Raw genomic sequence first — 22,426 nt, 5'->3', positions numbered from 1 at the left:
TAACATATGAGGGTGTTAAATAAAATATTAGAAAATATGGGGGCATTTTAATGTTAAACATTGTAAGAATGTTTTAAATGAAATGTTACGAATATATAGAGACATTTCGATACAAAACAACATACGATGGTATTAAATGAAATATTAGATAATTATAAGGGTTAAAAGAAATGTTAAAAATATGTGGGGGTATTTTGATATTAAATATTGTAAGAAAGTTTTAAATGAAATGTTAGGAATATATAGAGACATTTCAATACAAGCAACATTTGAGAGTATTAAATAAAATGTTAAATAATTATAGGAGGTTAAATAAAATGTTAGAGATATATGGGGGGCATCTTGATATTAAACATTATAAGAAAGTTTTAAATGAAATGTTAGAAATATATAAAGGCATTTTGATACAAGACAACATATGAGGGTGTTAAATGAAATTTTAGATAATTATAGGGGGTTAATGAAATGTTAAAAAATATACGGGTATTTTGATATTAAACATTGTAAGATAATTTTAAATAAAATATTAGAAATATATAAAGACATTTTGATACAAGACAACATTTGAGGGGGTAAAATAAAATTTTAAATAAATATAGGGGTATTATGAAATTAGATAAAATATGAGAGTGTTAAAACAATAAACAGGCAACAAGAGGGCATTTACGATATTATAAGAATATCAAGTTCTTATATATTATAAAAATGGTTTATTTTGATATTTTATAATATATCAGGAAGTAAAAAAATATTAACAAAATATGAGGGTCATTTGGATATTAACAAATATATGTAATTAACTTTTTGGTTTCAAATAATGTATGAAGGTATTTAATGATATGTTGGAAAATTAAAAGTGACATATATATCAATAAATGGTTATAGATTTTTTTTTTTATAAATGTTTAATTTTTCCCTAAAATTTTTTATTATAGGATTAATAATTAAAATAGTTGATTATGTTGTTGTTTGTTTTTAAGGATAATAGATCCAATTTAATGAGAAAACAATAAAGTGTGTTGGAGGGTATAAACAATTAGCCAAAATTTCCTTTGGAACAACATTTATAAAATATAAATAAATAAATAAATATATATATATATATATATATATATATATATATATATATATATATATATATATATATATATATATATATATATATATATGTCTTGTTATCGTGGTTCGCTTGAAACGACATGTAACTTTTGCTTAAAAGTGTCGTGACTCATCCGAGATTCTTAATTCGCTATCCTCATGTTTTCTTTTATGAGAAATCTCCTGTTAAAAAACTTAAAGTTTATAAGAACTTCATAAAAATATATATAAAAACAGAGATAGAAATGAAAAATATCAAAAACAGATTTTCAAATTCGAAACTACATGTTGGAATATCTTAGAATGACAAAAACCAAAAAATTGAATGAAAATTCAATATATTAAATGTCAAAATACTCTACAATTGAATAAAATCGAAAAACTAAACTAAATTTTGAAAACTACATGTCCAAAAACCTTAAAATGATAAATATAAAAAAACAAATTCAAAATTTGAAAACTACACATTGAAATATTTTAGAATGATAAAAACTAAAAAATCGATTGAAAATTTGAAAATTACATGTCAATATACCTTAAAATTGAAAAAAAATCAAAAAACAGAATTAAAATTTGAAAACTACAAGTTGAAAAACTTTAAAATGATAAATATCAAAAAACGGACTTGAAATTCAAAAACTACAAGTTAAAATACCTTAGAATGACAAAAATTGAAAAATAGATCAAAAATTAGGAAATTTCATATCGAAATACTTTAAAATGACAAAAATAAAAAAAGGGAACCAAAGGCCAAACACTAAATTTTGAAATATTCTAGAATAGCAAAAATTAGAAAATTTATATAAAATAACAAAATTATATGTTGAAATACCTTAAAATGATGAATATATCGAAAATGAGACTTGAAATTTGAAAAATAAACGTCAAAATACCTTAAGATGACAAAACCAAAAATCAATTTGAAATTAAAAAATACATATTGAAATATCCTAGAATCACAAAAACCAAAAAATTGAGCTCAAATTTGAAAACTATATATCAAAAAACCTAAGTATGAGAAATATGGAAAAACGGATCTAAAATTCAAAAAGCACACATCGAAAAACCCTAAAATGAAAAAAATTAACAAATCAATCTGAAATTCAAAAACAACATATCTGAAAATCATAAAATGAAAACATAAAAAAAAATAGACATAAAATTCAAAAATTATACGTTTAAAAACCCTTAAATGACAAACATCAAAAAACTAATTTGAAATTTAAAAATAACACGTTTGAAATCATAGAATTAAAACATCAAAAAATAAACGTAAAATTTGAAAACTACATGTTTAAAAACACTAAAATGACAAACATAAAAAAACCGATCTGAAATTTGAAAACAACACGTCTAAAAATCATAAAATGAAAATATTGAATAACAAATATAAAATTCGAAAACTACATATTGAAAGCCATATAAGTTAGAAAAATTGAAAGAACGAGTTGAAATTTAAAAATTACATGTTGAAAACCCTTAAATGAGAAAGGCGAAAATAAAATTCAATATCTACGCGTATAAAAACCCTTTATCTAAACAAACTATCAATTTTCCCCTTTAACATTTTTTAATTCTCCAATAGGTGCTAAAATTTTAGAGTAACATCAATTTGCCCCTATAACATTTCCTCATTGTCTCAAAGGTCCTAAATATTTATAAAATGTTTAAAAACTCGCAATTCTCCCCCCTCGAGGGTTCGCACAAATGTGTAATTGTTAAAAAATCAACATTCCCCCCCCCCCCCCCCCCTTCGGTGCTCCTTTAGGGGAAACTATTCCAAAACTTGTAATTTACCACTTCGTTGGCATTCCACATATCTCCCCTCGTATAAATACTATTTAAAAACTCACATTCCCCCCTCTCTCCCGAAAAATATTTCTCAAACCTAGGATTCTCTGGGTTTGAGAACACCCCCAAGGTGAATGTAGACTTAAAAATCGATAATTTCTTTGACCAAAGTCACAGTTTCCAATTACTAATTCAACAAAAAAACAATTGTACACCTACTTAAATACAATAACCCTAAACTAATTCATCAAAAAAAAAACTAAGAATCAAGCCATAAAATCAATATTTCATATCTAGAAACCCTAAACTAAAATCGCGCAAAATCTTATTCTAAATCTATTAAAGTTATACATAAAATGATTTAAACAAGATAAAAGATGATTTACTCACTTTTTTTTGTTATTTTTGTCATTAAAAAATATCAAAAATTTTGTCTAAATATCGAAGAACCTTTACTATGAGAGATTTGTGGGATTTCATTTTGTGCATAATTGAGCGGGAAAATTTTTGTTGAGAGTATGAAAATTTTTTGTCTCTTATATGAGGGCATTTTGGTAATTTCAAGTAAATAAGGTATTTTTCTTGAGTCCAAAAAAAAAAGACAATTTTGCTTAAACTCATGTTTACACTAATTGTTTTAATTTCCCTATATTATATATGTATCATTGTGAATTTAAAAAAAAAAAAAAAGGCATTCACGTTACATACTCATTAAAAATATATATATACTTTGTCCGATAAGGCTTTAGAACTGTACCTAACCAAAAATGGCTCGTCGCTATTTGTCAAAACACTACAGCCAAATCAAAACCTGAATTGTTCTATTTTTTTTTTTTTATTTTTTTCAATTGGCCCAATGACAAAAAGGAACGTGGGATAGGCAGTAATTATTGTAAAATGCAAAAAATAAATTGCTCTTGTATATTCTTTTATAAAAATATCGCACTTTCATCGAATAAACAACTATGAATTGCAGAACACAAGCACTATGAAGTCTACCCATTCTTCAAACCCATTTTGGGGCTCATATGTGCAGACACTAGTAATCTAAGTTCATAAGATAATAAAAGTTATATACTTTCTGAGAATAACATAACGGAACTTCCAAATTGTTTCGTCACAAAAATAGTGTGATATTAAATTAATTTTTAAATCCAAATTAATTTTATTTTTAGAAAACATGATTTCTTCTTTAAAATAATTATTTCAATAAAACTTTATAAAAGAAAAGCCCCTACCGCACTAAAAGTTTTATTGACGTTATTCTCGAAAGATACAACAATCCACTGGTCATCTAGGTGTGCAACTAAAAGAATCCTCAAATCAAATAATTTTCGAAGAATGCTTGCAAGAAAGGTTAAATAATTTTGACTAGGTCTAAGTAATTTTTTAAAGAAAACATAGCTAGGAGAGAGGTAATTGGTGTTGTTTTCCAAAAAGAAAGTACAAATACTGAAAATTTTGATCTTTTTAAGGAGAAAATAAAGAGATGTTGTCTCATTCCTAAAGAATAGGTCTTCTTTACCTTTTTCCAATCAAATTTTTAGGGAAAATTAAACATTTTACAATTTTTGGATCCGCCTATACAAATCTATCACCATTTTTACTTTTAAAATAGGCCAAAGGACAATTTCCCACCCAAACTATGCTGAATTCTCAAAGTTTCCCTTGTTAATTTTGAAAATCCTATTTATCCACTCATGAGCTGTTAAACTTAACTGAGTCCATTGGTTATATCATTTCTCCCCCCCCCCCCCCCTCAAACCCTAAAAACTAACACTTTCCTCCTAGCCTAAATTTTCAAAAACTACATTTTCCCCCTAAGGTTTCTAAACTTCAGATCCAATTTTTTGACGACGATCAGCGATCTCCAAGCACCTACTCTCCCTTTCTGATGACCTCTCCTTTCGGTCGTACACTTCAACACTGTATGGCGTCGTCGTCGATGAAGACGATGTGTCTTCGTCGAGACAAAGATAAATCATCTTCGTCTCTGATGAAGACAAGTTGTCTTCGTTCAGAGACAAAGACAACGTCTTCGTTGATGATGAAGACACGTCGTCTTTGTCGATGACGATGCCTAGGAGAGGAAGACACTACATGGTCAGAAAGAGGAGACATTGGAGAGGAAGAGACATCGCCTGGAGATCGTCGTTCATTGTCAAAAAATTTAATCCGAAAGTTTGGAAAACCTAAGGGGGAAAATGTTGTTTTTGAAAACTTGGGTTAGGGGAAAAATTTTAGTTGTTAGGGTTTGGGGGTAAAAAGTAAATCAAATTTAAGTTTATTTTTAATATTATAGATAAAATGATGATTTTGCCCTTGAATCCGTCAACCTAACATTTTTTTAACAACTCATGGGTAGGTAAATAGGCTTTTCAAAGTTAACGGGTGGGAATTTGTAGAAAAAGCATACCTTGGGTGGGAAATAGTCCTTTTGGCCTTTAAAATATTTATACCACAGAAATAATAGACAACCTAAAATACCCCTGCATTTAACCAATCTTCTGAAACTGTATAAGTGAACTATTCATGCATGAAAAAACCATATAGGTGATCTTTCATCTTTGTTCATGTGTGACTAGTCCTCTGAGTTGTGAAGCACAAGATTCATCTCCACCCAGAATTACTGATGCTAACAATGTTGTGAAATGCAACATTCATCTCCCCGATGTAACATTCATCTCCACCCAAACACAACTGACACCACATATCTAACCCAACACAATAAACGCTGACAATGTTGCAATGGTAGGTTAGTTGAGTTTTTCTTTCTGTTTGGAACAATAATTAATAGATTGTTGACGATTGCTACTTTTTCACTAGATTTAAGGTTTGGGTATAAAAAAATATGAAATTTATTTGTTATAAATAAAGGGTTTTTTGTCAAATGATATGTTATAAAAAAATAATTATGTGTTATACTTTTTATGCTTGATATGTTGGTTGTGATATGGATTTGCATGATTTGAGTTGGTAGTTTTGTATGGAAGAATAGGTAGACGAGAAAATTTGAGGGTCACTTAGACCAAACAATCTTACCTAGACTAGGCAACCTCACCTAGCTGTATTGTTCATAGGATTGTAAATATTTTTTTGTGGGATTTAGGATTTAGGATCAGAGTAATTGATGTTTTAGTTATTTGGTCAGAGATTCACAACATCAAGAAGGCACCTATAGGTTTCAAGTGGCCTATACACTTCAAGTGCAAATGATGCTTTGTATGAAGAAGGACACAGTGAGTGACATAAATGACAAACTCATGATGACCCAAAAAGAGATGTTTCAAACCACATCTTTTAGGCACTTCATGGAATTTGAGGAAACTCGATTTAACACCATACTTATATATATGGTGCTACTTGTTTAATTAACCGTATGGACCTGACGTAAGATATTTGGTTTAGAATAAATGATGTTCATGTTTGTTTCAACTTTGTGGAGTTAGCTATAGTGATTGGTCTCAACTTTGATCATGATACAGACATGTCCACCTACATTAATTGTTCAAAAATACCTTAATTAAAGGAGAAATACTTTTTAGGTGTTAATAGGTCATTAACTTATTTGGACATTCAGAGGGTAGTTGAGTTATAGATATAAGGAGACAATGACATAGATGTTGTGAAGTTTGTGTATTGTATTTATTGCATGTTGGACTATTAGGGGTGGACAATAAGAATGTCATCAAAGATTGCTTCCTGCACTTAGTTAATGATCTTAATATGTTTAGTTGCTACCTTTGGGGTTCGGTGGTATGGACTAAGACAATAGATTCCATGCAGTAGGGCATATATACAATGTACAAGGAATCTCTACAAAAATGTCTATTTATAACAGGTCAACCGCTTTGTTTAATTACCCGATTATAGGATTCCCAATTGCATTCAAAGTAAGAATCACATAATCCATCAAGTTAGATTAGTGCATACAATTATAAATACTAACCATAATTATTGTCTTTTATGCAGTATTGGATTTATGAAATACTGGGAACCTAGCACCTTTTTTTGTCTCCAAGCAAATGATAGGGTCCTCTATATGCTTAAGGAGGACTATTGTCCTACCAATGTGAGAAGATGTTATAGCAATTTTGGATGCATCTCCGATAAGTAGATCATTCATACTTTTCTAGTTGATTTTTTGATATTACATTTGCTTACTTTTAACAAGTTTTCATTCTATTCCAAGAGGTTATTACACCTATATTACATCCAATACAAGTTGAGTAGAAGATCAAGTGGTATATATGAGCATTACAGTTTATAGGATATAAGGCACCAACTACCTCAAATAGTAATAAGGAGGTGACAGAATCTGATGATGATGAGGATGCTCATTATACATGTCCTCTTACTTTTAAGCTCGCAACTGCCTTTGCCATTCCTCATATTTAGATGTCTCTTATACAATTGTCCAACCTTTTACTCTCTAGTGCCTCCCCCTATGTAAATGTCCCTTGTATGGGTGTCCAACCCTTTGATCTCTAATGCATCCTTCATGTATGGGTCTCCCTTGCATAGATATTAACCTACCTTGCCTTCCTATGAGAGTTTTAAAAGGTTTCTCCCTATAGTGGTATCTTGGGGGATTGTTTATAGTAACTCATTGCACAATACACCTTAATTATTTGCTATTGGATCTAACAACTCTTTAACTAACACAAATCGATGATGTTGGGAAAGATGCAACAAATCCTTTAGCAATCCTTATTAATGTACCAAATGAAAATTCTAGAGGATTAATATGTTTAGAGATCATATTAGTCTAAGTTTATGATAGTTACCTTTTTCATTCTTTACCTGTATTTATATATGTTATCATGAAATGACATGTATGAAAAATGTCTATGAAGATGTGCCCCTATAGTAGGATATGCCCTAGTAGGATGATATGGCTCAGTAAGAGTATGTACCCTTATAAGAAAAAAGTTAAGAAAGCTCGCATTGGTCCAAAATAGTCAGCATTCAGTCATGTTCTAAAGAAAGGTAAATAGCTTATTAGTCTGTTCATTGATCAAACAAAGACATGGTGGACTATTACAATAATAGACAATACACCTATTAATGTCTTGAACGAAGACACAAAGCCCATTGTTGTAATAAACCTGACATTGATACAGTTTTTCTCAACATTCAATCTATGGTACCATAATGCATCAGATAATGATTGCAAACGTGTCTTTCTCATTGGACCCAATAGTAGCATTAGACATATAAATTAGCAAAGTGCCTTCTGGAGGCTAAAGAACTTGATATACACTTGTCTTATAAGTTTACTTATTTTATATTGCATCATTCAACTTATGATCTCTTATCTTTTCCAACACAACATATCAAATATTTCCTCAGAATACTTTGTCATGACTTTTGGGATAGTAATTGAACAATAACATCTACTCAGTTTATGGCACATCTACCATCCCATATGTGAGAGTTCAAAGAGTTGGAATTAGAAATGAAGTGGTTGTTTTTTTCCCTACATCAAATCCATGGCTTCTCTCTCCAACCGCACAATAAATACTTTTGGCCATAAAGTTTGGTCGAGAAGGTAGTATACTTTTACTTGTTCGTAATGTGATACGATGTTACATTAATTTTAATCTACACTTCGTGATAGGCATACTCCCCTATCAACTTTGACAACCAACACTAGGTTTATGGTGAATTGGTTTTAAAGAATTGGACGATGTATGCATATGACTCTACAGAATATACAACAACTAAAGGAAAATTTATAAAGTTAATGGCACCATATAGATTATTGTCATACATTATTGTGACTAGCAATTTCTATCAAGTTATGGCTATTTAGCCACCACCCAGACTGACCAAGTTAAAATTCAAGAGTGTCCAAGATGTTCTGAAGTAGGAGCCAGCATCGAGAGATTGTGTAGTTCTTATGCTTATGTTTATAGAGTATCTTGTGTAGAATGTAATACCTATAGATAAGCCTAAAGGTATTTTAATATTTTTCCCTTGATTTTAATTGAGTTAATTAAAGTTTCCTAGAGTGATACACATTTGTATGTGGGGGCATACATGACCATGTATTGTTAACATAATTTAAATTTTGGATAGGATTGTGATCACAATAAAATCAAAATGAATTTTCATAGTTGTGTGACATGACACACATCCATGTATAATGGCTACACGCTCGTGTGTTGCATCTAAGAGAAAAAATAGAAATGCTTTTAACCTAATCTCTCATATTATTCTTACCCATAGTTGCAATCCAAATGAGATACTAGTGAGAGGAGAGATTTTCAATCACTTGAAAGAGTCGTCGATAGTTAGAATTTCTCGTAACCATGCTAAGAGCTTGCTTAAGCCTCAAAAGGCAAGTAAGTGGTGACTTTTAATTAAATAGAATTTATGATAATGTTTGATTAGGGCTGAAAGCATGAAATTGTGCCCTTGAATTTCTATCAAGAATATGAAAATGGCTTGATTCATGTTAATTGATGCTTGAAATGGATGAGAAATATATGTATAGCTTTGATGTTGTTGTTGTTAGGTCAAAAACCATGATTATGGACATCTTTGTTATATTGAACTTAATTGAATGTTTCCTTGATAAACAAATTAATAAGGAACTTATGAAGATTTTAATAGTGTTAATGTGTGTGTATATTATGTTGAATAGATAGAGATGCTTTCTAAGATGATGTTAGGGTAGAAACTTGTTTGACGATGATGAATGTTAATGGATTGAATGATTGGATGTGTGATTGCCAACATCTAGTTGGAATAGTGCAAAAACCATGTGTTGCGATCAAGTCAGATTCGAGTTAAAAATTAGAAAAGTTAAGGAAATTGGTTTACATCTAATTCGGTAGTAGCTATGTGTAAAAGTGGCAAGATAAGTAAAACGATAGGGTTGGATACCCATAAGATGGATCAAGCACTCGACACAAAGGTGCATAACCACTTAGTTTAGTTTGGTTGTGCATAGTAAAAGATTATGGCTTTTTAGATATTTTCTCACATGGTCAATAGGATGTATCGTATATGTACCCATGGTAGGGACCATTCTAGGATAGATTAGACAACAGTTTTGATTAGCTTATATGATAAGGAAAGAGATTACTATCAGATTTTTTTCCATGTGATCAAGATTTCCAGTTAACTAGCCTAATAGGTCATATGATATATGCATAAGGCACAATAGATAATGACAAGCATTGTGCTTATGCTTTCATTAAGGCATTAGATATGTCAATATCAACTTAGGTCTTAGCAATCTTTGTGGACAGGTTATGTTAGGGCATAAAAGTGCCAAGTTGTAACTATATCTAGATTCACAGATGGAACATTAGGTTTATCAATTTTGTGAGTATTCAAAGTGTTGAGAGGTTTTCGACTTATTGAGTATTTTCACTCACATGTTCTTTCTTGTTGTTTTACAAGTAGAGGTAAGTAGTGGGACATGCGGGAGAGCCAGTAGTCTAGCAAGTAGTTGCGTGATGGTAAAGGGCATAACTATCATGTTTAGACATTCTTTCCATTTATGTATTTTGAACATTTCAATTACAGTTTGATATTGTTTATGCATAATAACTATTCTAATGGAGTTTTTAGACATTTCTTACATTTATGAATTTTAATAAATGAGGTATTTATTTAAATTTCACATTTTTTAACGCTTGAATATTTATGACCATGCATTAAATTACAATGTTTTAAATTAAATAGCTTAGTCTTGCATGTCTCTTCAGATCATATTCCAAGTAAGGATATGTATTTGAAGAGGAGTGCAATACTGAATCTTACGTTTTACTTTATAGCCAAACATTCGAAGTTGCTTAGGAAATGAGTGACCATGTGCCTATTTCATGAGAGGACATTTGGTATGAAATATTTTATGCTCATGTTATACATTTACATGACTTATTGACATTTTCTTTAATGAATATTTTGTGTGCCTATATAGATATTGAGGACTATGATTAATGGAGGGTGCAAACCGTTGTTGGCAATTTATGTCATTTGTATTTATGTTTGGACAATTTATTTTATCAATCACTTTTTATTTATATATTCTTTCTCCTATTTTTTTAACATGGTTAGACTACTTCAACATTTTTATATGCATAAATAATGACTTAAATGAAGCAGAAATCAGATGGTCACTTCAGTGTCCATTATGTAGTAAAGATAATCACTGATGCAATATAAACTTGTATTGTATTAGCTTGAAGTGCATTCCATAATTTCAATTATACAAGTCATTCCATGGTTATCCATTATACAAAGCATTAGTACATAGGAACTTTGAGTCACTTTTTTTGTATCCGAGCTAGATCATGCATATGTATTTCTAAGAGAAAGAGGCTTAGAAATGTAGATATTGATGTGCAAAACCATAATCAACATCTATATGTCTAAGCCTTTATCTTTTAGATCGTGGACCTCCAATAGTTCTTCAAATGCTTCAAACTGCCATTGCATGTGGTTAATAAATTAAGTTGTTGTTGCTTAAAACAAATTAAGTTAGTTGATTAATCTTTAATAAATCATAAACTAAACCCCAAGCAAATTAAAGTGGCAAATTATTTCAGCATTAAATTATATTAAAAGTCAATACACAAAATAAACCAAAATAAACTATTTGGTTGGCTGGGGTAGGTATTAGCTATGATGACCTCATTCTCAATCACTACCAAATTCATAGGATAAGGTAACAATAGGCACCAAAGTTAGACTCAAACAATTCAGTCTAATTTGTCTGAGCTAAAGGCCTTAGATGCAAATACGTAGTTGAACTTCCTCCCCTTGTGATGACCTCCTTGCGTGGCTAAACAAATGACCTAACCATCATCGATGCATCATAGATGGATAAATCACCAACAAATTAATTGGTTATGCCTGACCCTCTACTAGATTAACATCTTCTCTGTATACCTTTTGTAAATATTCTATTAAGTAGTATACTTTTACTTATAAAAAACAGTCAACAGGTTATTGAATCATGCCACAACAATGATGTGTGAACATGGAATATGGGAAAGCTTATATTTTCCACACTCACACGTCTGTTACACAAGATCAATGATGGATACATGTTGTTGCATGTCATAGACTTTGTATTTGTAAAGGTTGATTGGGTTGCCATATTGGGATTTACCTATAATATTCTTTTTATGGAAACATTGAAATCAGTAAGATGATATGCCTTAACGGCCCTCCAAGATAATTTCTCAGTGTGCTTGGTTTTTTTGTACTGTGAACACGTGTTACCTTTTAATGGTAGTTACAAAAATCGTAGATGACATTAGGCAAATGTTTGCCACTGACACAATGATTGTATAATGTTGATATAAAATTATGGCAAAGTTTGGGACGTAACCAATGCACATATGTAGGTATCTCAAGAATGGTGTCCACTTCTACTCTTTCATTTCCTTCGATACCAAATATGGATAAATTTGATTATAATTGTCTTTAGCAATAATAATGAAAAGCATACCAAGGTACTTCCTTTTAAATGTGAAGCATTAATGTAAATCACTAGGTGACAAAATTGTTAAAACCCTTTTATCAAAGAACCCAATGCCATGAAGAAAAACTAAAACTTATTTTCCATGTCAATGTCAATATGTATTACGGTTCCTATGTTTCATAACTCTATATTGTGACAATACTCAAGTAAAAGCATGAAAGACTTCTTAGGGAAACTTTGTAATGCATTTATTGCATATTTCCTGGTGTGCCACCCTTGTATGTATCGTATATTGATCTTGTACCTATTTGTCATATTAGAAATAATTTTCTTCAGTCAATAATATGGTTTAGCCATAAACATTGATTAAAGATGGTCTTCAAAGCTAGGCACCAACCTGTCTATAATAAGTCAATATTTGATCTTATTAACAAGTATGTGCATCCCCTATAAACCATAGCACCCAAAAGTCTCCATCTTTGTCCTTTGTTTCCTATACTTGTCAGTTATAATATGCTCTACTACATACTTAGTCTCCCATCATATCCCATCAAAGTAACTTACTCTTCATTGAAAACATGCCTTAAACGTATATCTTTTAAATAATGTTTTCAATTCTGTCTTCGAATTATAAAAAGCCTATTTCTTTTAAATAATTGTCTCATTGTGTTTCATGATTACTAATACTCGCATTTTTAGCATCTATAGTGGGCTTAAGTACCCACTAAAATGGATTAGGATCTAGAATGTGACTTATATATACTTCATGATTTACGAAACCATGATGTCTTGTGTTACACTTGACCCCACCATTACAATGATTCGTTTGACTTCTTTGAACGAATTCTTATACATTGTACATTTTAGGGTATTGGATCAATACATTGTATATGTCATTAGCATCCACAAACCTGTTGAATTGATCATCATCGTCATCATCATCATTACCCTTACTGTCATCACCACTCTCCGTATTATCACTATGATTCATATCATACTCTCAGAAACTGTATGGTTGTGCCTAGTTGTATGTCAAATAATCCTCCATTTCTTCCTCATCAACCTCATCTTCTTGTAGATTGTCTTCTTTTGGTACAACTCTCGATAACATAAAGTTGTGTTGATTTGTTTGCTTCTTCTACCACTACCACATCTAACACATACTGAAGAAAATCATCTCATCTCATATAGCTTCCCACTTATCTTTTTATTAAAAAAAATATTGTGCACATTTTTAACTTCAATTGCTTCTAAGACGATAATATATTTTCACTACAATCCTTTGAAATCAGTACTTGTGTCAATATAGTTTACTCTTCATCCTTACCAACTTATCTTATTACATTGTCATATTTGTTAATCTATTGCCCCCTAAAACGTATCATAAATGTGATCTTTTCTATCTTTTACTAAAAATAAACCTATAACATAAGCAAATAAATTTGGAAAAATAATTGGGAAGGTTTGGAAGAACAAGTAGGCAAGGTTGCTTAGGATCAGTGGCCTCACCAAACCCACCTACTCATTGTTCTTCATTTAGACACTATTTTTTTATTTATTTAACACATCATTTCACCTAATCTAATCAACATTTTTTTTGGAAAAAAAACTATCAGTAATCTAACTAATTTAACTGATACAAAACAACATTTATAATAATATTTCATTTCCCAGAAATCCCATAACTTGTTTACTTGACATTATTTGATTTTCAATTGTAAAAAAAAGATATATATACATAAGATTAAGGGTTTGGAACAATATTAACCTAGATTAGGATGAGTTTTTTGCAAGATCTTTACAAAACACCTACTATTTTATGATCAAAAGTCGTCTAAGTCTTGTCTTTTTAAGTAGAAGACAAGGGTGATCTTGGTATTATGCCAGACTTTATGGCATAAATATTTAGTGAATAAAATGTGTGGTATATTTGTATAGGTGGGGTGTTTCAAGGGTAAAATTTTCAATTTCCTAATTTTTAATTAGAAAATCCTACAATGTTTGATAAAAGAAGGAAAAGAAAACTATAATGAATAGATTTGTTCCAAATATAGCTAAGATTGGACTAGAACATCTAGAAGGTTAGGCTGAAAACAATATTTTGGTATTTTATTTTTATTATTATAAAGATCAAAACATAACCACCAAAGTTGTGAGAAGATGATCTCTGACTAGGGATAGCAATTTCAACCTAATTTTAGGGATTTCCAGCTTGCTCTAACCTTGTCAAAAAGGGGTTCTCCAATAACAATGGGGACAAAGACAAAAGGAAAAATATCCTCGCAATCAAGGACAAGGATATGTGTGTCCCTTTACCCCCCTTTTTTTAATCTAATACATAATATATTCTGAATAGTTATTACAAAATTGCCTTAAATCTAATATATATTTACTAAAAAATACACACTTAATAGTTTTTATTACAAAATTTCTACCCATCTTTTAACCCTAACTATAAATCATCTCTTTCTTTCTATGTTTTGTTTAACATAACATTTTATTTTTCTTTTATTATAATTAATTTTGCTTTTGAAATTGATTATTGCATGTTATTTTTTAAAATGTTGTTTTGTATCAATATGAAAAGCTACTAATGAAGGGATTGATTATTGCATATTGTTAGATTTTGTGAATGCTATTGATTTTTTTTAAAAAGAAAACTTTGGATTTGATCTAAAGTAACAAGTGAATATTTTGTGAAAAAGCAACAAGTAATATTTTGGGAAAACATGATGATTATTTTATCTACTAAAAAACAAGAAAAAACATAAAAATTATAGTTGCGGATACGAAGAGGAGATTTTGTTTCCATAATGACGAGGAAGGGATGGGGAGAGGATGGAGATCACTTGTCATCCCCATAACAGGGATGGGCCAAGGACAGAGATTGAAATCTTCTACAGGAACGGGGATGGAGATTGATATCCCCCCCCTGTCGCTCCCATTATCATCCTTATCTCTAACTCTTACATGTGATGAACATCAAAATTCTGATTTATGGTATGTAAGTTTACCGGAAAAATATGAAATTTTTTAATAAGTTATTTTTGTTTTGTAAGATAAGAAATCTAGTTACATCATATTATTCCTAATATATATAAACAAATGAAGCAATCTTAATGAAATACTTACCTAAAAAAAAAAAAAAACCATGTTAATGAGATATTTTCTCAACCTCAAGACGGCCTTTTATTCTTCCATTGGCTGTTTTCTAATATTCTTGTAATTAAAGCGAAGCCAAAAAAAGCCGACTTCCAAATATTAGGTTAATTTTTTTATGCTTAAACCCTCTAATTAATCGCTAATTTGTCTGGTCATAATCTAAACAAAATTTGCCTAAATAATAAATTATCCTCACGAATTCTCAAGGATAGATCGCTTACAATTTTTTTATTTATATTTTTATTCTTCATTCGCAGGTTAAAATTTTCAGATTGTTTGCATAAAAAAACTTAATATTTATTTATTAGATAATTTTATTATATTGTTTTTGACATCTCCATCCCTGATGTTATTATATATGCAATTAAAGGGCTGTTCTCTTGGTGACTCTGCTTAAGTTCTTAATATACGAGTGCAGAAATTTAGTTTAAAGAAAAAAAAAAAAAAAACATTTTGAGGGAGATGGAAATGGTGGAGGAAGTGGTCATAGTTGGTGCAGGAATTGCAGGGTTGGCAACCGCGGTGGCCTTGAGGAGAGTCGGGGTTCAAGCCATGGTGCTTGAGAGAGCCGATGGGCTACGAGCCACTGGCACAGCCCTAACCCTCCATCCAAATGCATGGCTTGCTCTTGATGCTCTCGGCGTTTCTCACAAGCTCACTTCCCTTTATTCTCCTTTCAAAAAGTATATATTTTGCTAATCTTTATTTTAATTTCTCCTTATTAATATTTCACAAACCTATAGAAAATATTCCCTTTAATTCAGGGGTCGCATGATAAATATTGATCTTGGAACTGATCGGAGATTCCCTTTGAAGGGAATAGCAAATGAGTGAGTTAATCAGATTCATGATTTATTTATAATTTCTTATGAAATTAACTACTACTAAATATGATAACTTTTAGCTAATTGAGCTTATTAATTTTATATGTAATAGAGAGCATGGACCGCGATCAGTGCATCGGAAAACGCTATTAAATGCTTTGGTTGATGAATTACCAGCTGACACAATTCGATTTTGTTCAAAGCTGGCTGCAATTCAAACAGAAGAACAAGAAGGTTTAACCATTGTCATATTGAGAATGGAAGATGGAACCATCATCAAAACAAAGGTCCAAATGGAAATCAATTCTTTAAAAAACAATTTTAAAAAATATACTTAAATATTATATTCGAATTCTTAAACAAATAGGTATTATAGATTTTGATAGGATGTGATGGGGTGCACTCGGTGGTGGCACGGTTTCTAAGACTCGCAGAAGCAGTGAAGTCAGGGCGATCAGCAGCCCGTGGGTTAGCTGTGTTTCCTGAAGGCCATGGGCTGGAATCTGAAGTACAACAGTTGAAATATATGGACAAAAGAGGTGGGATTATTCCTATCAATGATAAGGAGGTTTACTGGTATCTCAATTGTATGTCTTCAGCCAAAGGTATATTACTTACCATTTTGTTTATGTGTAGCCGTCTTCCTCTTTCGCAATGATTTAGAAGCTGTGAAAATATTTCTTTTAATATTTATTGCCGGCCCGTTATAAAAGTCGGCAATTATTTAAATAGTTCCAATAATTTTTTAGAGAAATCTGTACTACTAATAAGAATATTATTATTACATATTTTTTAACTTAATAATTTCCAATTTTTAATGGATGACATGATAGTTTCTAATCATTTTCGAGTTTCATGTTTTGTTTTTCTCTTTAGTAATGTCAAATGACAACCTTTTTTGTATATTTTATGAATAAATTATGTTTAAGATTTTATCTTTTAATGTCAATATACGTATATCATTGTTTTCAATTAAATATTGAGAGTATTTAAAATATATATATACATATATACCACGCTGAGGTAATAAAATGACAGTTTGAATAAATATTTAATTAATTATTTTTTATAATTAAAAAACTTATAAATTTTAAATATATTATTAAGAGAATATTTTTGAAAATATATCAATAATATTAGCTTAATCAAATACAAAACTAATTTATAGACAATGGTCTTTTAGAAATATTTAACTAAAATAATATTTTAATATTATTTTATTAATATAAATTAAAATATAATATTATATATATATATCAATTTTAATAAAAAATTATAATAATTTATACAGAATAATCTTTTATTTTTAATAATAAAAGATTTCCAAACACTGAACATCTTTTTGCATGGCTTTTTATACTATTATATTAAATCACATTTCGGTAAGTCATTTTGCATAAAAGGCTTTATATTAACTTTTTAAACTTTTTACAGGTGCAATATTATTCTTTCAAAAAATGTGAATAATCTCAGGAAGATTAATCGTATATATATTATTAAAATGGGAAAATATAAGGAATTTTTAGTGTTTTGTTCTTTTGCAGGAGCTGAAAAGTTTGGAAATCCAGAATTGATCCTGAGAGAAGTAACCGAGAATTACGCCAGGAACTTCCCTCAACATTACCTCGAAATCATTAAGCATTCTGATCTTTCAACAGTGACATGGGTTCCACTGATGTTCAGATATCCCTGGAACGTTATCCTCGGAAACATTAGTAAAGGAAACGTAACGGTGGCTGGAGATGCTATGCACCCCATGACACCTGATTTCGGACAGGGTGGCTGCGCCGCCCTGGAAGACGCCGTTGTGTTAGGCCGATACATTGGTAACTCAATCATCGCCAATGGAGACTTCTGCCTGAGGATATTGCTCCTGCCTTAGCGGGATATGCTACGGAAAGAAGATGGCGTGCAGCTTGGTTGATTACAGGATCCTACGCATTCTGGTGGCTTCAACAAAGTGAACTGAAATGGTGGATGAAATTCTTCAGAACTGCAATTTTTGTTCTGATTTCGATTTTCTCTCTTTTTAATTCAAACTATAATTGTGGGAATCTGCCTAGTGGTTCTTGTGATAAATCAGGTGGTAACTCAATGAAGATACATTGAAGTACGCAAGTATACTTTACGTGTATGGGACAAACATAATGGTATATTGAGAAGATACTTGTTTTATATAATTGTAATATGTAATTTGTTGAGACTTGCGTTCTTATTAATAAGAAAATTCAAAAGGTTTCAGAGTATGTTACTTGTATTTTCTCTTTCACACATTATTTCCTAAACACACGTTTCCTATTTGAGTTGTGAATGAAATTATTTGAGAGAAATATTACATCCACCTTAAGATTTTGGAAAATTATTGTAGGTCCTACGTTTTAAAATGTTAGATTTACCCAAGAGTAGTAGTTATCCTCAGTATAACTATACTTTTTAAGAATTAACTCTTACAGTTGCTATTGAGACAGAGAAATAGAAGAAAAATATTAATGAAAAATGGCGGAGCAAGAGGTGCCAGAATATAATGGACTTATAAATGTGGAGATCGAAGTTCATATTATACAAAATCAATTAATTTAGGTTAAAGTCCAATTCACCACACTTATATACCACTCACTTTACTCATTTTTATTAAATATGTGAGTCTTTTCTTTTAGTCTCTAACAACCTCCCTCAAGTGTAACCACTATAAGTTGTTAAGCTCGTCGTTTAGCTAGGTCTGTTTGGACGGGTGTGTTGTCATTTGTATCTAGGAACACTTTAGGCTATTAAACCCGCTATCTGGCTTGTGTTTTGATACCATGTGCAAATATGATTTAGAAATGGCAAATAATTAAGCAAATGAATCAGAAAGGATAATTAGCAGTAAGAGAGATAAGGAGAGAAGGCAAAGAGTCTAGAAAGGTGGGAGAGAGAATTTTTATTAAAAGTGGGAAAAATTATTTTATAGATCAGTATAAGCCCAAGTTTGATGAATAATGTTTTAATCCAAGCAATTTTTGTGGTTGTGTATGTTAGTGCTCTGTATTCAGCTTCAGTGGATGATAAAGCAACAACCTTTTGCTTCTTGGAACACCACTGAATCATGTGCAGCGGTTTTTTTTTTTCTTTTTATATTTGCTAAGCAGCTAGAACCATGGCTTAGTATTATTATCTCATATACTAATCTGGTTGTGGCTTTTATACGCATATACCTATTTGGAGTTGCTTTTGTTAGATTTATTTACATAAACTTGAATTAATAAATCAATCAATTAAATTTCATAGGATCTACGCATAGATTATAAAATATTGAATTAATCTTTAGGATTTTAGAAATATCTGGATCTCTATACAATTTGAAACTGAAAAACCTATTGAAATCACCTGAAATTATTTGTGGAGATCACCTCTCGATGTGACTTGGTCTTCTACTCCAAAAACCTCCCTGAATGATAGCTTTGAATGGATAAGTTATACTGCAGTTATACTACATTAGGTTTTAGAGTAGGGATCTAGTTAATTTATAGTAGGTTAATTGACCCCTCATCTAAGTCCAATAAACCTTACGACCCACACTTATGCTGTCCACCTAGATCATAACTTTTAAGTGTATTGGGTTTATCTTTATTGATCACTTAAGTCCATCTTTAAACTAGCATTGGACTATTCAATTACTCGGTTTTATTAAACAAACTATAATTAATGTTAGCCCATATCAGAAAATTTTTAACATTCTCCCACTTGGGCAACATTAATTATTTCTATTTTATTTTATTTTAAGAAAAGAAAACAATTTTGACTCTCTGGTAATTAACATTTTTAACTTCAAGTAACCACTATTTAAAAAAAAACACAAAATACTTCAAAGATAAATTACACTTTAATAAACAATCCAATTAATAATCAAGTCAACACGGATCAAATCTGGAAGTGTGGTAGAAATAACACCCAACAATGTGATCATAAACATGTGTTATATCTCTGTCAGTTCTCTTTATGATTTCTCTTTGACCTTATGTTTCAAAAGAAACAAGAAAAATCCCTTTACTTCTAACGAAGTCTATATGTTTCAACTTTGCTCGAGACTCGTGAAACATACACATACACATACAACTATCATACTCAAGAGAAACCTTATCTTAAGACACATGTTGTACCTTAACCGTATATTATGCATACATTCATAGACAAATAAATATGTCAATATGATCATGATCAATGAATAAACAAATAATAAATAACAAAAATCTATAAAACAATGATAATAAAAACTCCCACTAACCCTAGATATCAAAAGACCTTAAACACCCTCATATTTTCAACACAATTTTATGGGTTATTGGTCTTATTCATTTTGGTTAAGGGCTTAAACCTTTCAATTTTGCATTTTTTTTATATTTTAGTCTAATGTCTTCTTTTTTTTTTTATGAGGTTCCTGACTATAATATATTTTATTTGTATGTTTCAATCTATTAATGGTCTTTTACTTAATTGTACTGCTATAGAGTCAACACTAAGTAGTTCAATTACAAATTGAATGTCTATAGTTGATGCTACTACTAATGACTATTTTGTGTTTTTTCCAAATATGGCCCATTCAACAAGTATAATACTATATCCAAATTGATTAGCTTATCTTTACACCAAAATGTTGATCTTTCGCAAACATCTCATTACCTCTTAAACTACTACCTAATAATCAAGCTTGGATTTGAGATGTATAAATTGAGAACCTTGAATGCAAAAGTTACTTGTGTATTCATCAAGCTTCAAGTAGTATCATTATCAGTGACATTTCCAATAGATTCCCTTTCTACCTTATTCTTTATACAATGTTTTATGTCAAGCTTATCTCATTTCACAACAAGAATATTGTTTGCCTTACAATTTTCAAGTTGAGCATTTTAAGCACACATTTCAAGTGTGCATTTTAGATAAACCACTAGGTTCATGAGTCCTTTCATAATGGATCTTCATACCAAGAACAAATGATGTCTTTTGAAGATCCTTTGCATCAAACATCTTGGATAAGATTGACTTAATCTCATGGAACAAATTCATATTGCCACAATCATTATATTGAACCATACTATCAAATAAATTTGCTCCCACTAATCTTCATATTGTTATATTGATCCAATTCATTTCATATGAAGTTATGAGCAATTGCACTTTATTAAATCTGAGATACTATTGTCAATACTTTTATTTCAATTGTAGATAGATTTCTCAAGATCACATATGAAATGTTTCATCCCTTATGCTTATGATAAACCTGATTGCACTATACAGACTTCTTTACTAAGGCTTTCATTCAGAAAGACAACTTTAGCATTCACTTTTTATAGCTCTAATCCAAGTGATCTTTCAATGTCATAGGGTCTCATTTGCTGAGATACGTATAATAATTCTTGATGATGACAAATCGTCATTTTATAATAGACAATCCTATTAGAATTTTCATACCTTCATCAACTGTATTTGACTTATCTATTTAGGGAAACGTCCTTTAAGGTTATCTCAGATTTCATTAGACTTTGTAATCTTTATTGATTCCCATTATTGATTTTAGCTATGACATTATCTAATCTTATAACATTTCAAGAATTGGATGTTAATCACTTTAGTACCTTAATTGAGATAATAACTTTGACATATATATAAAGAAATCCATTAAGAAAATACTAAGTTATTTTGGCAACTTTACCCCATGAACACTTCCCACGTTTACTTCTCATTATAATTTTAAGCCTAAGACTGAGTTTTATAACAATACCATTTTGGAGTCCTAAGATCTTAAAAATTTTAATAAAATATCCATTACGCCCATATTTCTAACCTTAATGTCCACACAATTTTTAACTTAAATATGGCTCCCACTTACTTAGCCTTTATCTACTGACCAACTTTACATCCAAAACCTTAATCCTTTGGGCAATCAAAACTAGTACCTTTTATTATTACTCTTTCCTTTACAATTAAGTATCAATTGAACAATCAAGCCTACCATTAAGGCTTCTTCACTCTATGTTTTCCTTATTCAAGAACATTTATGAATTAGATTAATAGTACTTCGTATTTGATTCTAAACCATACTAATCTTAATTTGATTGAAGTCAAAAGT

At 30.4% G+C, this 22,426-nt stretch overlaps 1 protein-coding gene across 1 annotated transcript; it reads left to right on the top strand.

Annotated features, from left to right (window-relative positions):
• The first annotated feature begins 15,958 nt into the window (after nt 1-15,958).
• LOC123215412 (monooxygenase 2-like) lies at nt 15,959-18,202 on the top strand. The gene is made up of 5 exons (XM_044635520.1): nt 15,959-16,179; nt 16,261-16,326; nt 16,433-16,554; nt 16,707-16,925; nt 17,865-18,202. Exons 1-5 carry the CDS (start codon nt 15,959-15,961, stop codon nt 18,200-18,202), a joined length of 966 nt encoding a protein of 321 aa, XP_044491455.1.
• Nucleotides 18,203-22,426: the final 4,224 nt, after the last annotated feature.

Source organism: Mangifera indica, chromosome 1, assembly GCF_011075055.1.
Source record: "Mangifera indica cultivar Alphonso chromosome 1, CATAS_Mindica_2.1, whole genome shotgun sequence".
Classification (NCBI taxonomy): Eukaryota; Viridiplantae; Streptophyta; class Magnoliopsida; order Sapindales; family Anacardiaceae; genus Mangifera; species Mangifera indica.
This window is presented reverse-complemented; position numbering and strand designations above follow the sequence as displayed.